Genomic DNA, 21,128 nt, shown 5'->3' with positions numbered 1-21,128 from the left:
AAAAGCAGCAGGTTCAAGTTTGCAAATCAAATAATCCCCCAGGGGCTTTTCTTTGAGAAACCACCTTACTTTGGTCATGCAGCAGAACAGCTTTATGTGTACCTCCCATTTTGTAACACAAAATATTTTAATAAGTGTACTCAAAGACTGAGATTTTAAAAATATTAGTAATTTTTGCTGGTTCACTAAAGTTTCTTAAGAGAATCTGGTATTAGAATCTGATATTTACTTACGTTATTAATTAATTAATTAATTAATTGAGTTGTACTGTTGAAGAACATTTTGGTGCCTCTGCCTTGATTTGTGCTAAGATGCCAGCAGTGGTACCCGACATTGCTGTTGCACCATCAGCACAAATATTACCACAGTTGTTCCAGTATAAACTATGAGACTCAAAAAAGTTATTCAACATGTTGATTTATTTCAGTACCACTTGTTTTTGTTGCCAAGCATTAACATAAAGGGAAATCTTCTTCAATTATTAGTTGGTGTTGACACTGGATGGATAAAAGCAAAACAAGTCCAGTCAGGGCTATAATTTTATTTATCTCGAAGGAAGTATAATTCTGAGATACTAACTCAGTGTTTGTAACCAAATTTCCAATTCAACCAGTTAATGCATTTTAGCAAAGTAGCATTGCCATGACTTCTTTTACTGATTTTTCATTTGGTAGGCATTCATTCCATAATACACAAGGACTTATTAGTCTCTTAGCTATTGTGTGCCCTTCTTCACCTGATGCAATAAAATAATTTGCTCTGTCATATGCTTTAGTAGGTTTTTCATTTCTTGTTCGAAAAGTGGTAACCAAAAAGCTTTGGCTTTTAAAGAGCTCATCATGTCTACAGTTAAAATACCAATTCCTTTTCCTTTAAATTCTGAATGATTTGACCTCAAAAACACATTTCAACCTAACTGCCCATAAAAGTATTTGAAAATGTTTTGTTGAATAAGACACAATAAGGTAAATTATATATTACTAAAGCCAAGGGAAAAATAGCTTTTGTTAACTTTCCTTTCTTTAGTTTCATCCAGTCCTCCCTTCTGTGAGTTAGCTTATGTTCTGATACTGATATCAGTATCATTTTTTTCCATCATCTTCAGATGTGGAAGGGTTGACAATGCAAACCTTCTAATCTCCTTTTTTTAAGCCAATGAAAGTTCCTCAAATTAAAAATAATTATAAACAAAATTTTATTTTAGAATAAAATATTAAATTCTAAAATAAGTTTTAATTAAAATTGAAATATTTAGAAAAGTTTTCAATCAATAAATAAAAATATGTTCCTGTAAAACCATTCATCAAAGTGTACTTATTTTTTGTTTTTCCCTATAGGCACAAGGACAACTTCAGGATTTAAAAAAAACAAAAACAAAAAACAATCCACATTCTTGAAGGATAACGAGATTACAGAGATTACCGCAGGTATAACCCAAGATAGATTGTGAGAACACAGAAGTACTAGGAACAAACTGAGTCAATCTCTGAATACACACATATTTATACCCTAAATCTACTACCTTAGAAAATTCTAGAAAATACAGGAATACAGAAGCACACATTTCAGCAGCCAGCAGAGCGATAAACATCATATATCCTCTGGAGCACTCCTCTGTATACTTCCGAGGGAATATATGAGTAAAACTGGCCCAAAATATTTAAATATTATTATAAACATAGTTTTGACTTCGCTGACAGCCTGAAAGGGTCTCAGAGACCCTCAGAGGTCACAGGACCACATTTTGAGAATCATTGTACTAGATTCTCTTGTAGGTAGGAGGTAGGAGGTATAGCAATGAATAAGATATTCTCCCTACAGGGAGATAATTATTTCTGTAGTGGCAACTGTGATAAATTCTAAAATGGAAAGAGAGTAGGATCGGGAGAGCCTTCTTAGTCTGGCTGGCCAGAGAAGGCTGTCCAGGAAAATAACCTTTAAGCTGCGACCATTTGAGGAGTAGGACAAGTGGGAAGGTGGGTGGCCTGTGACTTTGCGGAGAGCAACAGGACAGTACCGTTTCCTGTCCGCCTCCCCAAAGCCACAGAAGAGGGGTGGACGGGGAGCTACAGGGGCACGAGTTCCGAGAAAGCGGTGGACTCTGACCCGGCACGAGGAATGCTTACGAGAGCGCGAGGTTCATCCACTCAACTGTCCAGGAATGTGTACTTAGTGCTCTGTCTGGCAGGGCGGAGGCGGCTGGTGGGAAAGAGGAACGAAGTGCAAGAGGGACGAGTTCCAAGTGGCTTCCTTAGGAGGACTCAGCAGGGAATTGAATCTCGGGGTTCCGCTCGAAACGGAGAGTTTCCGGTCTCTCTACCCCTCCGCAGAAAATAACTTCTGTAGGCGAGCTTGGGCTAGCGGCTTTTTCCCGGCGGCCTCTTGCGCTCTCCCGCGGCCTCGAGAGCGATACTGTCTTTGTTCACGCGGGACACGAATAAAGATTTATTTTTCAAACAAACAGGAAGTGCCTACGGAGGCCGAGCTGGCGGGGGGTAGAAAGGGCCGGACATGAGGCCCGGTGGCTACGCTGGTACGGGTGGCGGCGGCGGCGATGAGCGATATTGTGGAGAAGACGCTGACGGCGCTGCCCGGGCTCTTCCTGCAGAACCCGCCCGGCGGCGGGTCCACGGCAGCCAAGGCGTCGTTCTCCTCGCGGCTGGGAGGCCTCATCCGCGGCATTACCGCGCTCACTTCCAAGCACGTAGGTGCCCGTCGGGCCCGCGAGGTCGGCCAGAGGAGCCCCGGCGAGGTCCCCGCGCCAGGAGGCCCTGGCCTGCGGCGAGGTTTCAGAGCCGGCCGCCTGGCCGGCGGGGCTAAGGCACTATGTGTGTGTCTGTCCGTGGGTCTTGAAAGCTTTACTTTCCTGTCCGGACAGCGAGGACAGATTTCCACACTTGGCGCTGACACTGAATCATTGTTTTGGGGGGCAAATCCGATGTGATTATACACAATTCATAGGTTGTTTTGAGGATTAGATATATAAAGCGTGTGAAAATTCCAAGCGTGATAACGCGTCAGGCATTATTCATTTTATGCAGTTTCTTTCCTTAGTCAATTTCTTTTTCTCTCTTAGTCTCTCCAACTGCTAGATGTCACATACATGAACAGATACTGACATCTGAACCTGCTCTTGAATATCTTTGGGGGGTTTGAGGTTCTTAGGTTGGAACAATAGCTTGGGCAAAGAAAAGAAGAATAATTCTCTCAAAATTTAAAATTTGCTGAGTAAGTCTGTGCCTCAGACAGCCTTTGAAAATGAGCAGTTATAGTTAAGTTCCCACAGACTTTTGGTAGTTGCACGGGTTGTGTAAGATACTGACTTAAGGTTTCAAGGACTTTATATTTTAAAAGAGCTGTTGTTATGTCATAATTTGCTCAAAGACATCTGTGGAGCAAGGTTGTGTGTTAGACACTGAGGGAAAAGAAAGTAAAACTTGTCCCTTTCTCCCAAGGAATTTGACATCCGTCTTGCGCTTAAGTATACGTGACTGCAATATAAATTAAATGAGAGAAGACAGAAGAAAAACGAAGTGTTCTAAGGGTTTAACATTGTTATTTTTATGTTTTGTTTTTCTTTTTTTTTTACAGTGAAATAAGATGATTCTGTACTGGAGAGGGCTTCACATTCCAAAATCATTTGTGGACTCAGTGTTTTCTTTTTTTGGGGGGTGGGGGTGTGCCCATTAGAATTTTTTTTTATTGGAGCAGTTGTATGTTCACAGAAAAATCTTGCAGAAAATACGGAATTCCCATATACCTTCCCCATTATTAACACCATGCATTAGTGTGGTACATTACAATTGATGGAAGAATATTATTATAATTGTGCTATTAAATGTAGTTCATGAATAGTGTTTGTGTTAAGGCTTTGTCCTTTGCTAATTTTTATGAGATGTTGAAGGAAATTTTTAAAAAGAATTTTAGTTTGGTCTTAAATTGCAATGTGAAACAGCACATAAGATACCCAGATGTTGCAGTACTTCACTGGTAGTTTTTGATTAGCTCCCTAATGAATACCTGCTAATTCAGTGTGTTAATTTAAAGGTAGCATTATATTAGCCAAAAATGGAGCCAATTTTCAAGTTCTTCAAGAGGTGAAATACAATGAAGACAGTAAAAGTGACCAGATTGGTGTATTTATTGTCCTGTGTGTGAGAGAGAGATGGAAAGTGAGAGAAAGGATCAGGAGGAAGAATATACCTTCAGGAAAAAAGATCAGTTTCTGTTTCTGCCTTCTTATGCTTTTTCTCTATTTGTGAAGTCTTCACTTCTAAGGGAAAGGTGTGAGAATGTTATCTTGGGTTAGTAGATGGAGAATTTCTTTTTAACTCTTTCCACCTTTAATTTCTTGTAATCATTGTGAATGATTAATAAGTGAGTGAATAAAAAGGGAATGATGATAGGTTAACCTGGAAATATTTGTCCTCTTCAGGGATGATGTTGAGGGTTGGAGAGCTACCTTTAGGCAAATCTTAAGTACACAATTTTTATAACTGTCCTTTAAAATAACATTTCTTTTTTGTTGAAAGTATTATAAATTATATTTTTCACTTTCTGAAAAATACTGCTACATTTAGAAAGGTAATTATTCATGCATTTAAATATTTTCACTTTTTCAGGAGGAAGAGAAGTTAATCCAGCAGGAACTGAGTAGTCTGAAAGTGACTGTTTCTGCTCCTACTACAACACTGGTAAGTTTGCATCGCATTGCCAACACATTTTGAATTTGAAATCTGGTCCACTATGGACTCAGACAACCCCTGTGGCATCTAACTGATCAGTTTCTAAAAACTAATTTATCATAGTAAAAATCAGCTATGAATTGTAGCAAGTCAGACTTTGACTTTAGCCTTTTATTACACATTGGATGCACAGGAGCAAGACTTGCCTGGTTGGTGTCATGTCAGTGCCAGCATGAAGATAATTACATCAAAGTAGGAATACTCATGGAACCTGCTCTTGTTGTTTTAATGTTGTGAACTGGGCAAAGGTTAGAATATATCGTTTAACATGATATTTTCAGACTTGAGTCCATACGTTGTAGATCTCTAGTATTACTATTGTCCATTTTTTAGTGTAAGTTGGCTGATGGAGTTAACAGTGGAATAATAGTTTTCTTGTAAAATTGAGGATAATGTATAGCAGCTAAGGTGGAATAATAGTTTTCTTGTTGTAAAATTGAGGATATTGCATAGCAGCTAAATTAAGACCAGTTGTTTTTAAACATGGTTCCATATAATTTGTTTTGTCAGAAAACATTCATTCAGCCACTATGTGTAGGCCATGGTGGGGCTGTACCTACATCTAGATTAAGACTCAAGTTGTTTTTTGTTTTTTAAAATGTGGTTTCATATAATGAGATTTTTCCAAGAAACATTCATGTAGCAAATATTTAGTGAGTGACTTCTGTGTGAAAGTCACTGTAGGTGTGTCCTTCCCTTCACTCAATACAAACATCAGGGTGATCATTTTGCATGAAATATGCTCATGTGTGTGAATAACACTTGAGAGATCTGAGAAAATTTATATATTTCCTTTTGTGGACATAATAATAATATATAGCCAAATAAAACTTAAAACATAGTTAACCTGATATACCTGTGTATATGTTTGTATATGTGTTTATGTATACTTGTGTGTATGGGTGTGTTTATGTGTATAGTCTTTATGCTCTGTGGTCCTTGATAGAAATGTCAAGCAGAAATAGATTTTCTCTTTTTAGTTTGTTAGCTTTCCATTCTCTGTAATTGGCATCAGTAGATACACTTTTTCATGCCTTATTGCATAAACCTGGTGTTGGGTTACGATAAATAGAGAGATATTAGGGAATCAGAGTTTAGAAGGAAGATTTTATAATAATTTTGGCTAGGCAAATCTTACAGAGCAGTCTGTCCCTGAGGTGGTCATGTTGAGGCTGGGTACAGTTTATTAGAGAAATTATAAAGAGAACTTCTGCGTTGGAGAATGTGTTTCTCTAAAAATAAGAGAATACTAATGTAAGCAATGTATTTTTACTTAAATAGAGTTCATGATGACTCTTGAAAAACTCTTAAGTTAAAATGTTGCAAAATCAGGGTTGCAACTTAATAACTTAAGTTAGCTTTTCACTGCTAATTGAGGTAGAAAGCCTTTGGTGAGGACTTCCAGTATCTTTTAAGTTTTTTTCTTCAATATTTAGTAGTCTTAATTAATGTGTTAATGAAATAATTTTTATTGCCTTAAACACAAGTGACCTGAATTAAATCTTAACCCTCTACCCCTCCTAAGATTTTCCTGTGGTTTCTCTTTTTAAACTCAGCAACAACCAAAAAAACCCAAAAAACATATATATATATGTTTTTATATATATATTATATATATATAATATAAAATATATATATATTATATATATAATATTAAATATTAGTATCTTTGCTTTAAAATATTTTATATTTCTGTTTCCTAAACATTTCGCTATTTAGTAATCCTGTAACATATTAACTCTAATTTTTAGATATTAGAAGTCTGTGAGCTTTTCTTTATTTTGAAGTACATGTTATTTATATTTTTATTTCTGATTAAAATTTGCTGTTAATATTGAAAATACAAATATTATCATGTCAGTAAGACAAATCTATAGAATCTTAAAAATTTTTAGCTTGCATTGTAAATATTGAAAATCCAGTTAAAAAGTTAAATATTATCAGATTGGCTATACCAGTAAGGAAATCGTGTCTCTCCGTTCATAATTGTGAGAGTTGTTTAAAAAGAATGCCTGTAAAGCAAACTATTGGTTTTATATATAGCATAATAGTTCTGAAGAAAGTCCAGGTAAAATCTGACTTTTAAATGTGAAAAATATTTCTGTTGCAGAAATTATTACCAACTTTTGGGAATTTTATGTATATTTTTATTTCATGAAGTATATCAAAATGATGTGCCATGTTTTAGAAGCCAAATAAGATCATTATGGATGCAATTTTGTCTGAGAACCACATTTTTCACATAATAGCCAAATTTTACTCTAGAGGTGTGTAGAATTAGAAATAGCTACTATTGATTTATTTTATAGTTTTGCCACTAACAAAATAGTTAACTACCAGTGAAACAATTTTTCTAAAATTAATGCTATTGGTAATTAAGTTTGGGAGCAACTTTTCTGTATAATAAAGTCTGATATGTGGTAATTAATTTATAGTATGAATGGTATCTCTTCAGTGCCAGAATTAAAGGATTCCTTGCTAAATGAGTAAAAAAATTTGTTTTTTAAGTCAAACCACTTTACTTATTTATGCAGTTGATGGATATTTTGCTTTTCAGAAAATGATGAAGGAATGTATGGTGAGACTAATATATTGTGAAATGCTTGGCTATGATGCTTCCTTTGGCTATATACATGCAATCAAGTTGGCTCAACAAGGAAATCTCTTCGAAAAGAGAGTAGGTATGTATGTATTTAAGACTTTCTCAGATATTGTCCTTAAAGTTCCAGCTACTATATAAAATGGAAGAGGGCAGGTTTACAAAATCTTTTTAGAACATTTGCATTGTAATTTCCAGTGCTTTAAAAGATGGTATTTCAGAAACTCAAAGCCTGTAAATGAAATCAGTTTCCCTGATTCATAGCATTTTAGAATTATAGAAATTAAAAATTACCTGGTCTTGTGATAGGGGCTACATGACTATATAAATTTGTCACAACTCATTGAACCGTACACTTAAAATGGGTGGATTTTCTTGTATGTAAATTTTAAAGGTCTGTCTCACTTCATCAGTTTAAAGGTCAGGAATGCTTCTTTATAGAATAAAACTGAAATTGACTTGAATAATTTTAAATTTCCTGTTCTCAGTTTCACAAATGTTAGCTGAGAGGATTGGAAGTATCTTTTTAAAAATTTTGTTTTCTGTAGCCATGCTTTAGCGCTATTAGGAAAAATTCTTTCAGGGACTTAAATTTATTCATATAGGTTCAGCCTTAAATCAGAATCCCAAGAACTATGTACTTTGGAATAGTATAGGAATGGAACATGTTCTTTATTCAAAGTCAGGGTTTGATAGTGTAATGTTGTCAAATATTAGCATTCTTCCACAAATTATATTGACTTGTACTGTCAAATGATGGGGTAGAGTTGGAAATGTCTTGGTAAAGATTTTGAGACTATATGCATACAATATTCTGCTTGTTCAGCCTCACTTCACCCAAAATGCTATCCTATCTTCTATATATATTCTTTCCTCCAAATAGAACGTCCTTTAGCATCCTCTGTTTCCCTTTTCATAATCCAGATTTTAACTCTTCTTGCAAGCAGTCAGGTAGCTCCTATCATCTGTTATCTTATGGTATTATGTTTTCACTTAATGTTTTAGCTCCTGAACTTATTCTTGGATACCTAAAGGCAGGAAATTTTTAAAACAATAGATAGTAAATAAATATTGAATGATTGATGGTATAGTTATTTTCTACAACTGTTGCTATATTCTGCTTCTTAGAGTTACATGAAGTTTTTTTCAATTTCAATTTTATTTTAAAAATATGTAAAACGTTATGTGATTCAAAATGAAGCTCTTATAAAAAGGTATAAGAAAAGTCTCATTTTCAGTTGCCTCCACCCAGTTCACCCTGCCTTCATAGGTAATGATTTATATTAGTTTCTGATTTATCTTTCCATGATTTCTTTTTGAAAAACCAAGCAAATGTATGCATTCCCACTCCATACACTCTCTTATACAAAAGGTAGTATGTTATATACCCTGTCTCTTACACAAAAGATAGCATAATGTTTAGCCTCTTCTGCTTCTTGTTTTAACATCTTCATTCTTTCATACAGTTATATAATATTCCATCAGGTGGATGTACCATAGTTTTTTCAACCAGATTCTCATTGGTGAACACATGGATTGTTTTGATCTTTTGTTCTCATAAAAAATGTTGCAGTGAATTACTTTGTACATGCGTTATTTTGTTTCTGGAGGCTATCTTAAAGGAGACTTCAAATTAATTTTTATTGAGATTCAGGTTTTTTCTTAGGAAAATATTTTATTGCTGATGAGAGAAATCTATATCTGTAGATCAGATGTTCTCTATTTATATTTTATTAGAGAAGTTGTAGATTTACAGAAAAATCATGCAGAAAATACAGAATTCCCATATGCCCCCGCATTAACAGTTTGCATTAGAGTGCTATCTTTGTTACAGTTGATTAAAGAATATTGTTGTAATTGTACTCTCTTTTTTAATGTAATTTTATTGAAATATATTCACATACCATGCAATCATCCAAAGTGTACAATTGTTCAGTTTCATCATATAGTTGTGCATTCCACACCGCAATCAATTTTTGAACATTTTTATCACCCCAAAAAATTAAAAATAAAAATGAAAATAATAAAAATAAAAGAGAACACTCAAAGCATCCCTTCCTCCCCCCTTTTACTTTTTTAAAAAATTGAAGTATATTTGCATCTATACAATCATCTAGAATATAAAACAATTGTTCACAGTATCATCTACAACTATAATGTGTAGTTTACATTAGGGTTCATGGTTTGTTTTGTACAGTCTTATGGTTGCTTTTTTTTTTCCCCTTAAATTTTATTCTAACATATATGCAACCTAAAATTTCCCCTTTTAACTACATTCAAATATATAATTCTGTGGTGTTAATTACATTCACATGGTTTATGTAACCATCAGCACCATCCATTACTAAAACTTTTCCATTATCCTAAATGGAGATTCTGGACTAGTTAACCATCAGAATCTATTTGAGTCCCTGCTTTCAGTTCTTTTAGGTATATATCTAGAAGTGGGATTACCAGGTCATAATGGTAATTCTATACTTAGATTTCTGAGGAACCATGAAACTGTTTTCCACAGTAGCTGTACTATTATATATTCCCACCAACAATGAATGAGTGTTTTCTATTTCTCCACATTCTCTCCAACACTTATTTTTCATTTTGAATAGTAGTCATTCTAGAAGATGTGAAATTGTATCTCATTGTGGTTTTTTTTGTTGTTGTTTTCCTTTTTAATTTTTATTGGGATTTTTCAGGTACCGTACAATTATCCAAAGATCCGAAGTGTGCAATCAGTTGCCCCTGGTACCCTCATACAGCTGTGCATCCATCACCACACTTAATTTCTGTTCAATTTTTAGAAACTTTTCATTACTCCAGACAAGAAATAAAGTGAAAGATGAAAAAAGAAAAGGAAACTCGAATCCTCCCGTATCCCTAACCAACCCCCCTCAATTGCTGACTCTTAGCGTTGCTATAGTACATTTGTTACTGTTTATGAAAAAATGTTGAAATACTATTAACTGTAGTATATAGTTTGCAATAGGTATATATTTCTTCCCTATATGCTCCTCTATTATTAACTTCTAATTGTATTGTCATACATTTGTTCTGGTTCATGGAAGAGATTTCTAATATTTGTACAGTTAATCATGGACATTGCCCACCATAGGATTCAGTTTTATACATTCCCGTCTTTTGACCTCCAGCTTTCCTTCTGGTGACATATATGATTCTGAGCTTCCCGTTTCCACCTGGGTCATGCACTATTCGGCACTGTTAGTTATTCTCACGTCTTGCTACCGACACCTCTGTTCATTTCCAAACATTTAAGTTCACCCTAGTTGAACATTCTGCTTATACTAAGCAACCGCTCCCCATTCTTAAGCCTTCTCCTATATCTTGGTACCTTGTGATACATGTCTGTGAGTTTACATATTATAATTAGCTCCTATCAGTGAGACCCTGCAATATTTGTCCTTATGTGTCTGTCTTATTTCACTCAGTATATTGCCCTTGAGGTTTTGTCATCAACCCATTTTTTTTTTTTTTTCAAGATGGTTTTGTTCACACACCATACATTCCATCCTAAGTAAACAATTGATGGTTCTCTGTATGGTCACATATTTATGTGTTTACCACCTTCACCAGTATCTATATAAGGGCATCTACATTTCTTCCACAAGGCAGGAGGGAGAGTCAAAGAAGGTAGAGAGGCAAAAGAAAGAGGAAAAAAAGATGACAGCTAGCAAGCAGCAATAGGAAAAATAACCTTAAATCAAAGTAGAGTAAAGAGTCAGACAACACCACAAATGTCAAGTGGCTATCATGCCTCCCCTACGCCTCCTTTTATCTGCATTTACCTTGGTATATTGCCTTTGTTACATTAAAGGAAGCATAATACAATGATTCTGTTAGTTACAGTCTAGTTTACATTGATTGCATCCCTCTCCCAATACCTCGCCATTTTTAACACCTTGCAAGGTTGACATTTGCTTGTTCTCCCTTGTAAAAGAACATATTTGTACATTTCATCACAATTGTTGAACACTCTAGATTTCACCAAGTTACACAGTCCCAGTCTTTATCTTTCCTCCTTTCTTCTGGTGTCTCACATGCTCCCAACCTTTCTCTCTTAACCATATTCATAGTTATCTTTGTTCAGTGTACTTACATTGCTGTGTTACCATCTCCCAAAATTGTGTTCCAAACCATGCACTCCTGTCTTCTGTTGCTCTGTAGTGCTCCCTTTAGTATTTCCTGTAGGGCGGGTGTCTTGTTCACAAAGTCTCTCATTGTCTGTTCGTCAGAAAATATTTTGAGATCTCCCTCATGTTTGAAGGACAGCTTTGCTGGATATAGGATTCTTGGTTGGCAGTTTTTCTCTTTCAGTATCTTAAATATATCACACCACTTCGTTCTTGCCCCCATGGTTTCTGCTGAGAGATCCGCACATAGTCTTATTAAGCTTCCTTTGTATGTGATGGATTGCTTTTCTCTTGCTGCTTTCAGGATTCTCTCTTTGTCTTTGACATTTGATAATCTGATTATTAAGTGTCTTGGCGTAGGCCTATTCAGATCTGTTCTGTTTGGAGTACGCTGCGCTTCTTGGATCTGTAATTTTATGTCTTTCATAAGAGATGGGAAATTTTCATTGATATTTCCTCTCTTATTGCTTCTGCCCTTTTCTCTTCTCTTCTTCTGGGGCACCAATGATACGTACATTCTTGTACTTTGTTTCATCCTTAAGTTCCTGGAGATGTTGCTCATATTTTTTCATTCTTTTCTCCATCTGTTCCTTTGCGTATAGGCTTTCAGGTGTTTTGTTCTCCAGTTCCTGAGTGTTCTCTTCTGCCTCTTGAGATCTGCTGTTGTATGTTTCCATTGTGTCTTTCATCTCATGTGTTGTGCCTTTCATTTCCATAGATTCTACTAGTTGTTTTTTTGAACTTTCTATTTCTGCCTTATGTATGCTCAGTGTTTTCTTTACAGCCTCTATCTCTTTTGCGAAATCTTCTCTAAACTTTTTGAATTGATTTATCATTAGTTGTTTAAATTCCTGTATCTCAGTTGAAGTGTATGTTTGTTCCTTTGGGCCATAACTTCGTTTTTCTTAGTGTAGATTGTAGTTTTCTGTTGTCTAGGCATCTGACCTCCTAGGCCACCCCAATCAGGTTTTCCCAGATGAGAACAGTCTCAGGTCACAGAAGGAGGAAATATTTAGTATCCAGTTTTTCCCTGATGGTTTTTCTTAGCGGACTGACAGACCTGTGCTTTTCTGCCCAGCACTTGTACCTGTCAGCCTGTCACCGGCTGGTGTAAGGGGGTGTGGCCTGTGGGTCTCCTCCCCCAGGCTTTGGGGTCTGGTTCCTAAAGGCAGGCAGTAGAACTGGACCCCTCTCTTTCCTCTTGGGAAGCTGTGCCCCCTCCAAAGAGGTTATCTGCATATCAATAAGTTCTTTGTTTCTCTGACTGCTGATCAGTGTTTTGATTTTAAAATGGCTGAGGCTTTCTTTACTGCAAAGCGCTGCAAGCTGAAAACGGCTGAGGTCTTCTCGACAGAGAGAGAAAGGGACAGAAAGCTCCCAAATTCACCCATCAGCCAGAGATAGCACCCGATCCTCTGGGCTCCCCTTCCTGAGACAGATATGTCCCCCGACTCTCCCAAGGTCATTTGTCACCAAAAGCCTCTGCTTGTTGAGGATTCGCTGTCTGTATTGAGCAGTTAACATTAAAATGCCAGTTGGAGCCTGGCTGAGAGAGTGCTGCTCTCTAGCACCGCGAGGCTTCCGTGAAGGAGGGGCTCTTGGCTCTTGACTCTCAGCGCGGCTCCACAGTTCTACTTACAGATTTTATGCTGCGATCTCTGGCATTCCTCCCAATTCAGGTTGGTGGATGATGAGTGGACAGTCACGTTTGTCTCCCTGCAGTTATTCTAGGTTATTTACTAGTTTTTCGGTCATTTATGAATTGTTCCAGGGGGGGATACTAACAGTCTTCCACTCCTCTCTATGCTGCCGTCTTAGCTCCTCCCTCATTGTGGTTTTGATTTGTATTTCTCTAATGGCTAATGTCCAGTATTTTTACTGTGTGTTTTGGCTGTTTGTATATCTTCTTTGGGGGAAATATCTATTCAAATCTTTTCCCCATTTTGAAATTGTGTTGTTTTACTTTTTGTTGTTGAGTTGAAGGGTTTCTTTATATATTCTGGTTATGAAACCCTTATCTAGTCATGTGGGTATGTGGTTTCCAAATATTTTTTCCCATTCTGTAGGTTCTTTTAATTTCACGGTAAAGTCCTTTGATGCCGAAAACTTTTTAATTTTGAAGAGGTCCCATTTGTCTTTTTTTTCCTTTGTTGCATGTGCTTTTTGGTGTAAAGTCTAAGAAACCATTGCCTAACATAAGGACGTGAAGATGCTTCCCTATGTTTTCTTCTAGGATTTTTATGGTTTTGGTTCTTATATTCAGGTCTTCAATCAATTTTTTTAAAGGCGATTTTCTTGAGATGTATTCATACACCATATAATCCATCCAAAGTACACAGTCAATGGCTTACAGTATCATATAGTTGCGCATTCATTGTCACAATCAATTTTAGAACATTTTCATTACTCCAAAATAAAGAAAAAGATTAAAGTATAAAAGAACACCCAAAATTTCCCATGCCACTTATTCCCCCCTATTATTTATATGTTTCTTTGTCTTTATTTTATTACTCATCTGCCCATACACTGGATAAAGGGAGTATCAGTCACAAGGTTTTCATAATCACACAATCACATGATAAAAGCTATATTGTTATACAGTCATAATCAAGAATAAAGTCTGCTGGACTACAGTTCAACAGATTCAGGTATTTCCTTCTAGTTATTCTAATACACTAGAAACTAAAAAGGAATTTCTTTATAATGCATAAGAATAACCTCCAGAATGACTTCTTCACTCTATTTGAAACCTCTTAGCCACTGAAACTTTATTTTGTTTAACCTGTTTTACCCCTTTTGGTCAAGAAGCCATTCTCAATCCCACAGTGCCAGGGCCAGGCTCATCTGTGGGAGTCATGAACCACTCGGCCCTCATAGTGGGGAGGGTAGTAAGTTGATTTGCAGGTTGGCTGAGAGAGATTGGCCATAGCTGAGCAACAAAGAAGTTCTCTGAAAGTGACTCTTAGGCATAATTATAAGTAGGCTTAGCTTCTCCTTTGCAGGAGTAAGTTTCATAAGAGCAAGTCCCTTGACTCATAATAAGTCAAGATCAAAGGCTTGACTTATTAAATTGGGAGTCCCTAATGCTTCCAGAATTTCAGGAATTCCCCAAGTGGGAAGTTTAATATTTCCACTTTTTTTTCCCTAGTTCCTCAAGGGAACTTTGCAAATACTTTTTTCTTGCCCCAAATACTCTGGGATGTATCAGGATATTACATTAACCTGTACAGAATAACAAGATCTCATTCCTTATTCTAGATTCCATGTCATTATGTTGTTTAAATAAACTGACCATAAAGGTTAAATTAGATACATAAATTAGAGAATATAAATTTTGTACCAAATAAACATCTCTTAAATAACAGTTAAAACTCAGGAATAGAAGTAACTGCTGTAAGAGCTTACATTCTAGGAACCTTTACAATAAGCCTTATTGAACATTCTGTACTCCTGCATCGTTGATTGCCCAATCTTTGCCCACATTCTGTCCCCTGATAATCTGTGCTGAGATTCAATTCTCAGCATTTGCTCATTATAGTTAGTATATATTAGTGAAGGCTTACAATATTTATCCTTTTGTTTATGGCTTATTTCACTCAACATAATGTCCTCGAGATTCATTCACCTAGTTCCATGCCTCACAACTTCATTCCTTCTTGCAGCCATTCAATATTCCATTGTATGTATACACAACAGTTCACTCTTCCATTTATGTGTCGTTGTGAATGAGGGCCACTTTGTTCCATGGGCCCCTCTCCATCATGAATACTGCTGCCATAAACACCAGCGTGCAAATGCCTATTTGTGTTCCCGCTTTCAGTTCTTGCAATTATATACCAAATAACAGGGTTGTAGAATCATATGGTAACTGTATCCTTAGCCTAGCCTCTTGTGGAACCACCACACTGTCCTCCAGAGGGGTTGCAGCATTCTGTTTCCCTACCAACAGTGAATAGGTATCTCTCTCTCTCTCTGCATCTTCTCCAGCATTTGTATTTTTCTGTTTATTTTTTTAAAACAGTTTTATTCACATGCCCTACAGTCTATCCTAAGTGAATAATCAATAGCTCCTGGTATAATCACATGGTTATGCATTCACCACCACAATCTATATTAGAACGTATCCATTTCTTCTGCAAAGAAAGGAGAAGAGGAAAAAGTAAAAGAATATGGAATAAAAAAATAAAAAAGGGGAAACAACAAAAACAACAAGAATCCCATACCCCTCCTTTGTATCCCGTCTATTGACATTTAGCTTTGGTTTATTGCCTTTGTTACAATTAATGGAAGACTATTACAATGTTACCATTAAGTATAGACCCTGTTTTCACTGATTGTATTTTTTCCCATTTTCAACACATTGCAATGTTGACATTCACTTGTTCCCCCTCATGTAAGAACTTTTTCCTATTTCTGCATTTAATCACCATCATTGTCTGCCCTAGGTTTTGCTAAATTATACAGTTCATTTTTATCTCCTATTTTTCCTTTTGGTGTCCTACAGTCCCCTGGCCTTCCTCTTTCAACCATACTCACACTCAGCTTTGTTCATTATGCTTAAAATATTGTGCTAACATCAGATAGTATTGTACTATCCATTTCTGGATCTTTACAATCAATCCTCTTAAATGTTCTGTACTCCTTCAGCAATTTTTGAGTTGCTTTTTGTATGTGGTGTGACGTAGGGGTCTTCCTGCATTCTTTTGCATGTGGATATTCAGTTTTTCCAGCACCATTTGTTGAAGAGACTCTTCTTTCCCCATTGAATAGACTTGGCACCCTTGTCAAAACAATGGGCCATAGATTTGAGGGCCTACTTTTGAACTCTCAATTCTATTCTATGTTTGTTCTTATGCCAGTACCATGCTGGTTTGACTATTGAAGATCTGTAGTAAATTTTAAAATCAAGAAGTAGGAGTCCTGCAACTTCATTCTTCTTTTTCAAAATGTTTTTGGATATTTGGGGACCCTTACCTTTCCATTTAATTTTGGTGATTGGCTTTTCCATTTCTACAGTAAAGGCTGTTGGTATTTTTTTAGGATTATGTAGATCGCTTTGGTTAGAATTGACATCTTAATGATAGTCTTCCAATCCATGAACATGGAATGCCCTCCCATTTATTTAGATATTCTTTAATTTAGCATTGTTTTATAGTTTGCTGTGTACAAGTCCATTGTTAAGAGTAATTCCTAGCTATTTTATTCTTTTAGTTGCGATTGTAAATGGAATTCTTTTCTTGATTTCTTCTTCAGATTGTTCATTACTAGTGGGTAGAAACACTACTAATTTTTGCATGTTGATCTTGTACCCTGCCACATTGCTGAATTCATTTATTAGCTTTAGTAGTTTTTTTGTGTGAATTTTTTTCAGGATTTTCTGTATGTAGCATTATGTCACCTGCAAATAGTGAGTTTTACTTCTTCCTTTCCTGTTTGGATGCCTGTTATTTCTTTTTCTTGCCTAATTGCTCTGGCTAGATCTTCCAGTACAATATTGAATAACATGATATTGGGCATCCTTGTATTGTTCCTGATCTAAGAGGGAAAGCTTTCAGTCTTTCACCATTGATTATGATGTTTTTATATATGCCCTTTGTCATGTTGAGGAAGTTTCTTTCTAGCTCTAGTTTTCTAAGTGTTTTTATCAAGAAGGGCTAGCACAAGCAACAAAAGAAAAAATAGATAAATGGGAACTCCTCAAGCTTAGAAGTTTCTGCACCTCAAAGGAATTTCTCAAAAAGGTAAAGAGGCAGCCAACTCAATGGGAAAAAATTTTTGGAAACCATGTATCTGACAAAAGACTGATATCTTGCATATATAAAGAAATCCTACAACTCAATGACAATAGTACAGACAGCCCGATTATAAAATGGGCAAAAGATATGAAAAGACAGTTCTCTGAAGAGGAAATACAAATGGCAAAAGAAACACATGAAAAAATGTTCAGCTTCACTAGCTATTAGAGAGATGCAAATTAAGACCACAATGAGATACCATCTCACACCGGTTAGAATGGCTGCCATTAAACAAACAGGAAACTACAAATGCTGGAGGGGATGTGGAGAAATTGGAACTCTTATTCATTGTTGGTGGGACTGTATAATGGTTCAGCCACTCTGGAAGTCAGTCTGGCAGTTCCTTAGAAAACTAGAAATAGAGTTACCATTTGATCCAGCGATTGCACTTCTCGGTATATACCTGGAAGATCGGAAAGCAGTGACACGAACAGATATCTACACGCCAATGTTCATAGCAGCATTATTCACAATTGCCAAGAGATGGAAACAACCCAAATGTCCTTCAACAGATGAGTGGATAAATAAAATGTGGTATATACACACGATGGAATACTACACGGCAGTAAGAAGGAACGATCTTGTGAAACATATGACAACATGGATGAACCTTGAAGACATAATGCTGAGCGAAATAAGCCAGGCACAAAAAGAGAAACATTATATGCTACCACTAATGTGAACTTTGAAAAATGTAAAACAAATGGTTTATAATGTAGAATGTAGGGGAACTAGCAGTGGAGAGCAATTAAGGAAGGGGGAACAATAATCCAAGAAGAACAGATAAGCTATTTAACGTTGTGGGGATGCCCAGGAATGACTATGGTCTGTTAATTTCTGATGGATATAGTAGGAACAAGTTCACAGAAATGTTGCTATATTAGGTAGCTTTCTTGGGGTAAAGTAGGAACATGTTGGAAGTTAAGCAGTTATCTTAGGTTAGTTGTCTTTTTCTTACTCCCTTGTTATGGTCTCTTTGAAATGTTCTTTTATTGTATGTTTGTTTTCTTTTTAACTTTTTTTTCATACAGTTGATTTAAAAAAGAAGGGAAAGTTAAAAAAAAAAAAAAAAGGAAAACAAGGAAAAAAAGATGTAGTGCCCCCTTGGGGAGCCTGTGGAGAATGCAGGGGTATTTGCCTACCCCACCTCGATGGTTGTTAACATGACCACAGATATAGGGGACTGGTGGTTTGATGGGTTGAGCCCTCTACCATAGGTTTTACCCTTGGGAAGACGGTTGCTGCAAAGGAGAGGCTAGGCCTCCCTATAATTGTGCCTAAGAGCCTCCTCCCGAATGCCTCTTTGTTGCTCAGATGTGGCCCTCTCTCTCTACCTAAGCCAACTTGAAAGGTGAAATCACTGCCCTCCCCCCTACGTGGGATCAGACACCCAGGGGAGTGAATCTCCCTGGCAACGTGGAATATGACTCCTGAGGAGGAATGTGACCTGGCATCATGGGACGAAGAACATCTTCTTGACCAAAAGCGGGATGTGAATGGAAATGAAATAAACTTCAGTGGCAGAGAGATTCCAAAAGGAGCCGAGAGGTCACTCTGGTGGGCACTCTTACGCACAATATAGACAACCCTTTTTAGGTTCTAATGAATTGAGGTAGCTGGTGGCAGATACCCAAAAATATCAAACTACAACCCAGAACCCATGAATCTTGAAGTCAACTGTATAAAAATGTAGCTTATGAGGGGTGACAATGGGATTGGGAAAGCCATAAGGACCACACTCCACTTTGTCTAGTTTATGGATGGATGAGTAGAAAAATAGGGGAAGGAAACAAACAGACAAAGGTACCCAGTGTTCTTTTTTACTTCAGTTGCTCTTTTTCACTCTAATTATTATTATTGTTATTTTTGTGTGTGTGCTAATGAAGGTGTCAGGGATTGATTTAGGTGATGAATGTACAACTATGTAATGGTACTGTAAACAATCGAAAGTACGATTTGTTTTGTATGACTGTGTGGTATGTGAATATATCTCAATAAAATGAAGATTTAAAAAAAAAAAAGGGCTGCTGGATTTTGTCAGATGCCTTTTTGCATCAGTTGAGATGATCATTTGTTTTTTTTCCCCTTTGTTCTATTAATGTTGTGTATTACATTAATTGATATTCTTATGTTGAACCACCTTTGCATACCTGGGGCAAGTTCCACTTGATCATGGTATGTAATTCTTTTAATATGCTCTTGGGTTTTGACTGCTGATATTTTGTTGAGTTTTGTATCTATATTCATAAGGAATGTTGTTCTGTAGTAGTTTTCTTTACTTGTGATATCTTTATCTGGCTCTGATATTAGGGTGATATTGGCCTCATAGAATGAGTTGAGGAGTGTTTTCTCCTCTTCTATGTTTTTGGAAGAGTTTGAGTGGGATTGGTGTTAATTCTTCTTGGAATATTTGGTAAAATTCACCAGGAAAGCCATCTTGTCCTGGGCTTTTCTTTGTTGGGAGGTTTTTGGTTACTAATTTAATTTCTTTACCAGTTATTGGTCTCTTAAGATCTATTTCTTCTTTAGTCAGTGGTAGGTAGTTTGTGTGTTTTGGGAAATTTGTCATTTATTTAGGTTATCTAATTTGTTGGTGTATAGTTGTTCATAGTATCCTCTTATAAACCTTTTTATTTCTGTGAAGTCGTTAGTAATTTTCCCCTTTTCATTTCTGATTTTGATTATATGTGTCTTCTCCCTTTTATTATTTATCAGTGTAGCTTAAGGTTTGTCGATTTTCTTGATCTTTTAAAAAAACCAACTCTTGGTTTTGTTGATTTCTCTATATTGATTTTTTACTCTCTTCTTCATTTATCTTTGCTCTAATCTTCATTATTTCCTTTCTTCTGCTCTTTTTGGGTTTAGTTAGCTCTTCTAGATTCTCCTCTCGTGTGGTTAGGTGTTGATTTGAGGTATTTCTTCTTTATTAATGTAAGCATTAGAGCTATAAATTTACTTCTCAGCATTGCATTTGCTGCATGCTGTAAATTTTGATATGTAGTGTTTTTGTTTTCATTTACCTCAAGATAGTACCTCATTTTCCTTTCGATTTATTCTTTGACCCATTGGTTGGTTGAGTGCGCTATTTAATTTCCACAAATTTGTGAATTTTCCATTTCTCCCGTTGTTACTGATTTCTAGCTTCATTGCATTGTAGTTAGAGATAATACGTTGTGTGATTTCAATACTTCTGAATTTGTTGAGACTTGTTTTATTACCTAATTTATGGTTTATCCTGGAGCATGATCTATGTGCGCTAGAGACAAATGTTTATTCTGTTGCTGTTGGGTGAAGTGTTCAATATAGTCTGTTAGATTTGGTTGGTTTAGAGTATTGTTCAAGTCTTCTATTTCCTATTGATCTTCTGTATAGATGTTCTATCCATTATTAAAAGTGGTATAATGAAATCTCCTACTATTAATGTAGAACCATCTATTTCTCCTTTCAAATTTGTCAAAATTTGCTTTATATATTTTGGTACTCTGCTATTAGGTACATATATATCTGTAATTTTAGGTCTTGTTGAATTGACCTCTTTATCAGTATATAGTGACCTTCTTTGTCCCCCTTGATAGGTTTGACTTAAAGTCTGTTTTACCTATTATTAGTATAGCTACCCAGCTCTCCTCCCCCCCCTTTTTTATTGTTATTTGCATAGTATATTTTTTTTCCATTCTTTCACTTTCAGACTACTGTGTTTTTGAATTTCAGGTAAATCTCTTGTAAACAGCATATAGTCGGGTCTTTATGCATTTGCATTTTAAAACCTGTAAAAGTGAAAAGTGGTTACATATCAAAAAAATACAATGGAGTAGTACTGGCATTTATAATTACCCAAATGGTT

The 21,128-nt window shown here is 36.1% G+C and overlaps 1 protein-coding gene across 4 annotated transcripts in view; it reads left to right on the top strand.

Annotated features, from left to right (window-relative positions):
- The first annotated feature begins 2,215 nt into the window (after positions 1–2,215).
- Positions 2,216–21,128, top strand: part of AP4E1 (adaptor related protein complex 4 subunit epsilon 1) — a 106,902-nt gene continuing 87,989 nt past the window's right edge. For 2 of the 4 annotated variants that reach the window (XM_037833984.1, XM_037833981.1), the window contains exons 1-3: positions 2,216–2,704; positions 4,623–4,694; positions 7,303–7,426. In XM_037833984.1, coding sequence (XP_037689912.1) covers positions 2,555–2,704; positions 4,623–4,694; positions 7,303–7,426 — 346 coding nt within the window. In that variant the 5' untranslated portion in view covers positions 2,216–2,554. Of the gene's footprint in view, positions 2,705–4,622; positions 4,695–7,279; positions 7,427–21,128 lie in introns of those variants that run through there. The other 2 variants (XM_037833982.1, XM_037833983.1) reach the window with 2 other exon arrangements.

The sequence above is a fragment of the Choloepus didactylus genome, chromosome 4 (assembly GCF_015220235.1).
Source record: "Choloepus didactylus isolate mChoDid1 chromosome 4, mChoDid1.pri, whole genome shotgun sequence".
In the NCBI taxonomy this organism is placed as follows: Eukaryota; Metazoa; Chordata; class Mammalia; order Pilosa; family Megalonychidae; genus Choloepus; species Choloepus didactylus.
Note: the sequence above shows the minus strand (reverse complement) of the source record. Positions and strands in the feature narration are given on the sequence as shown.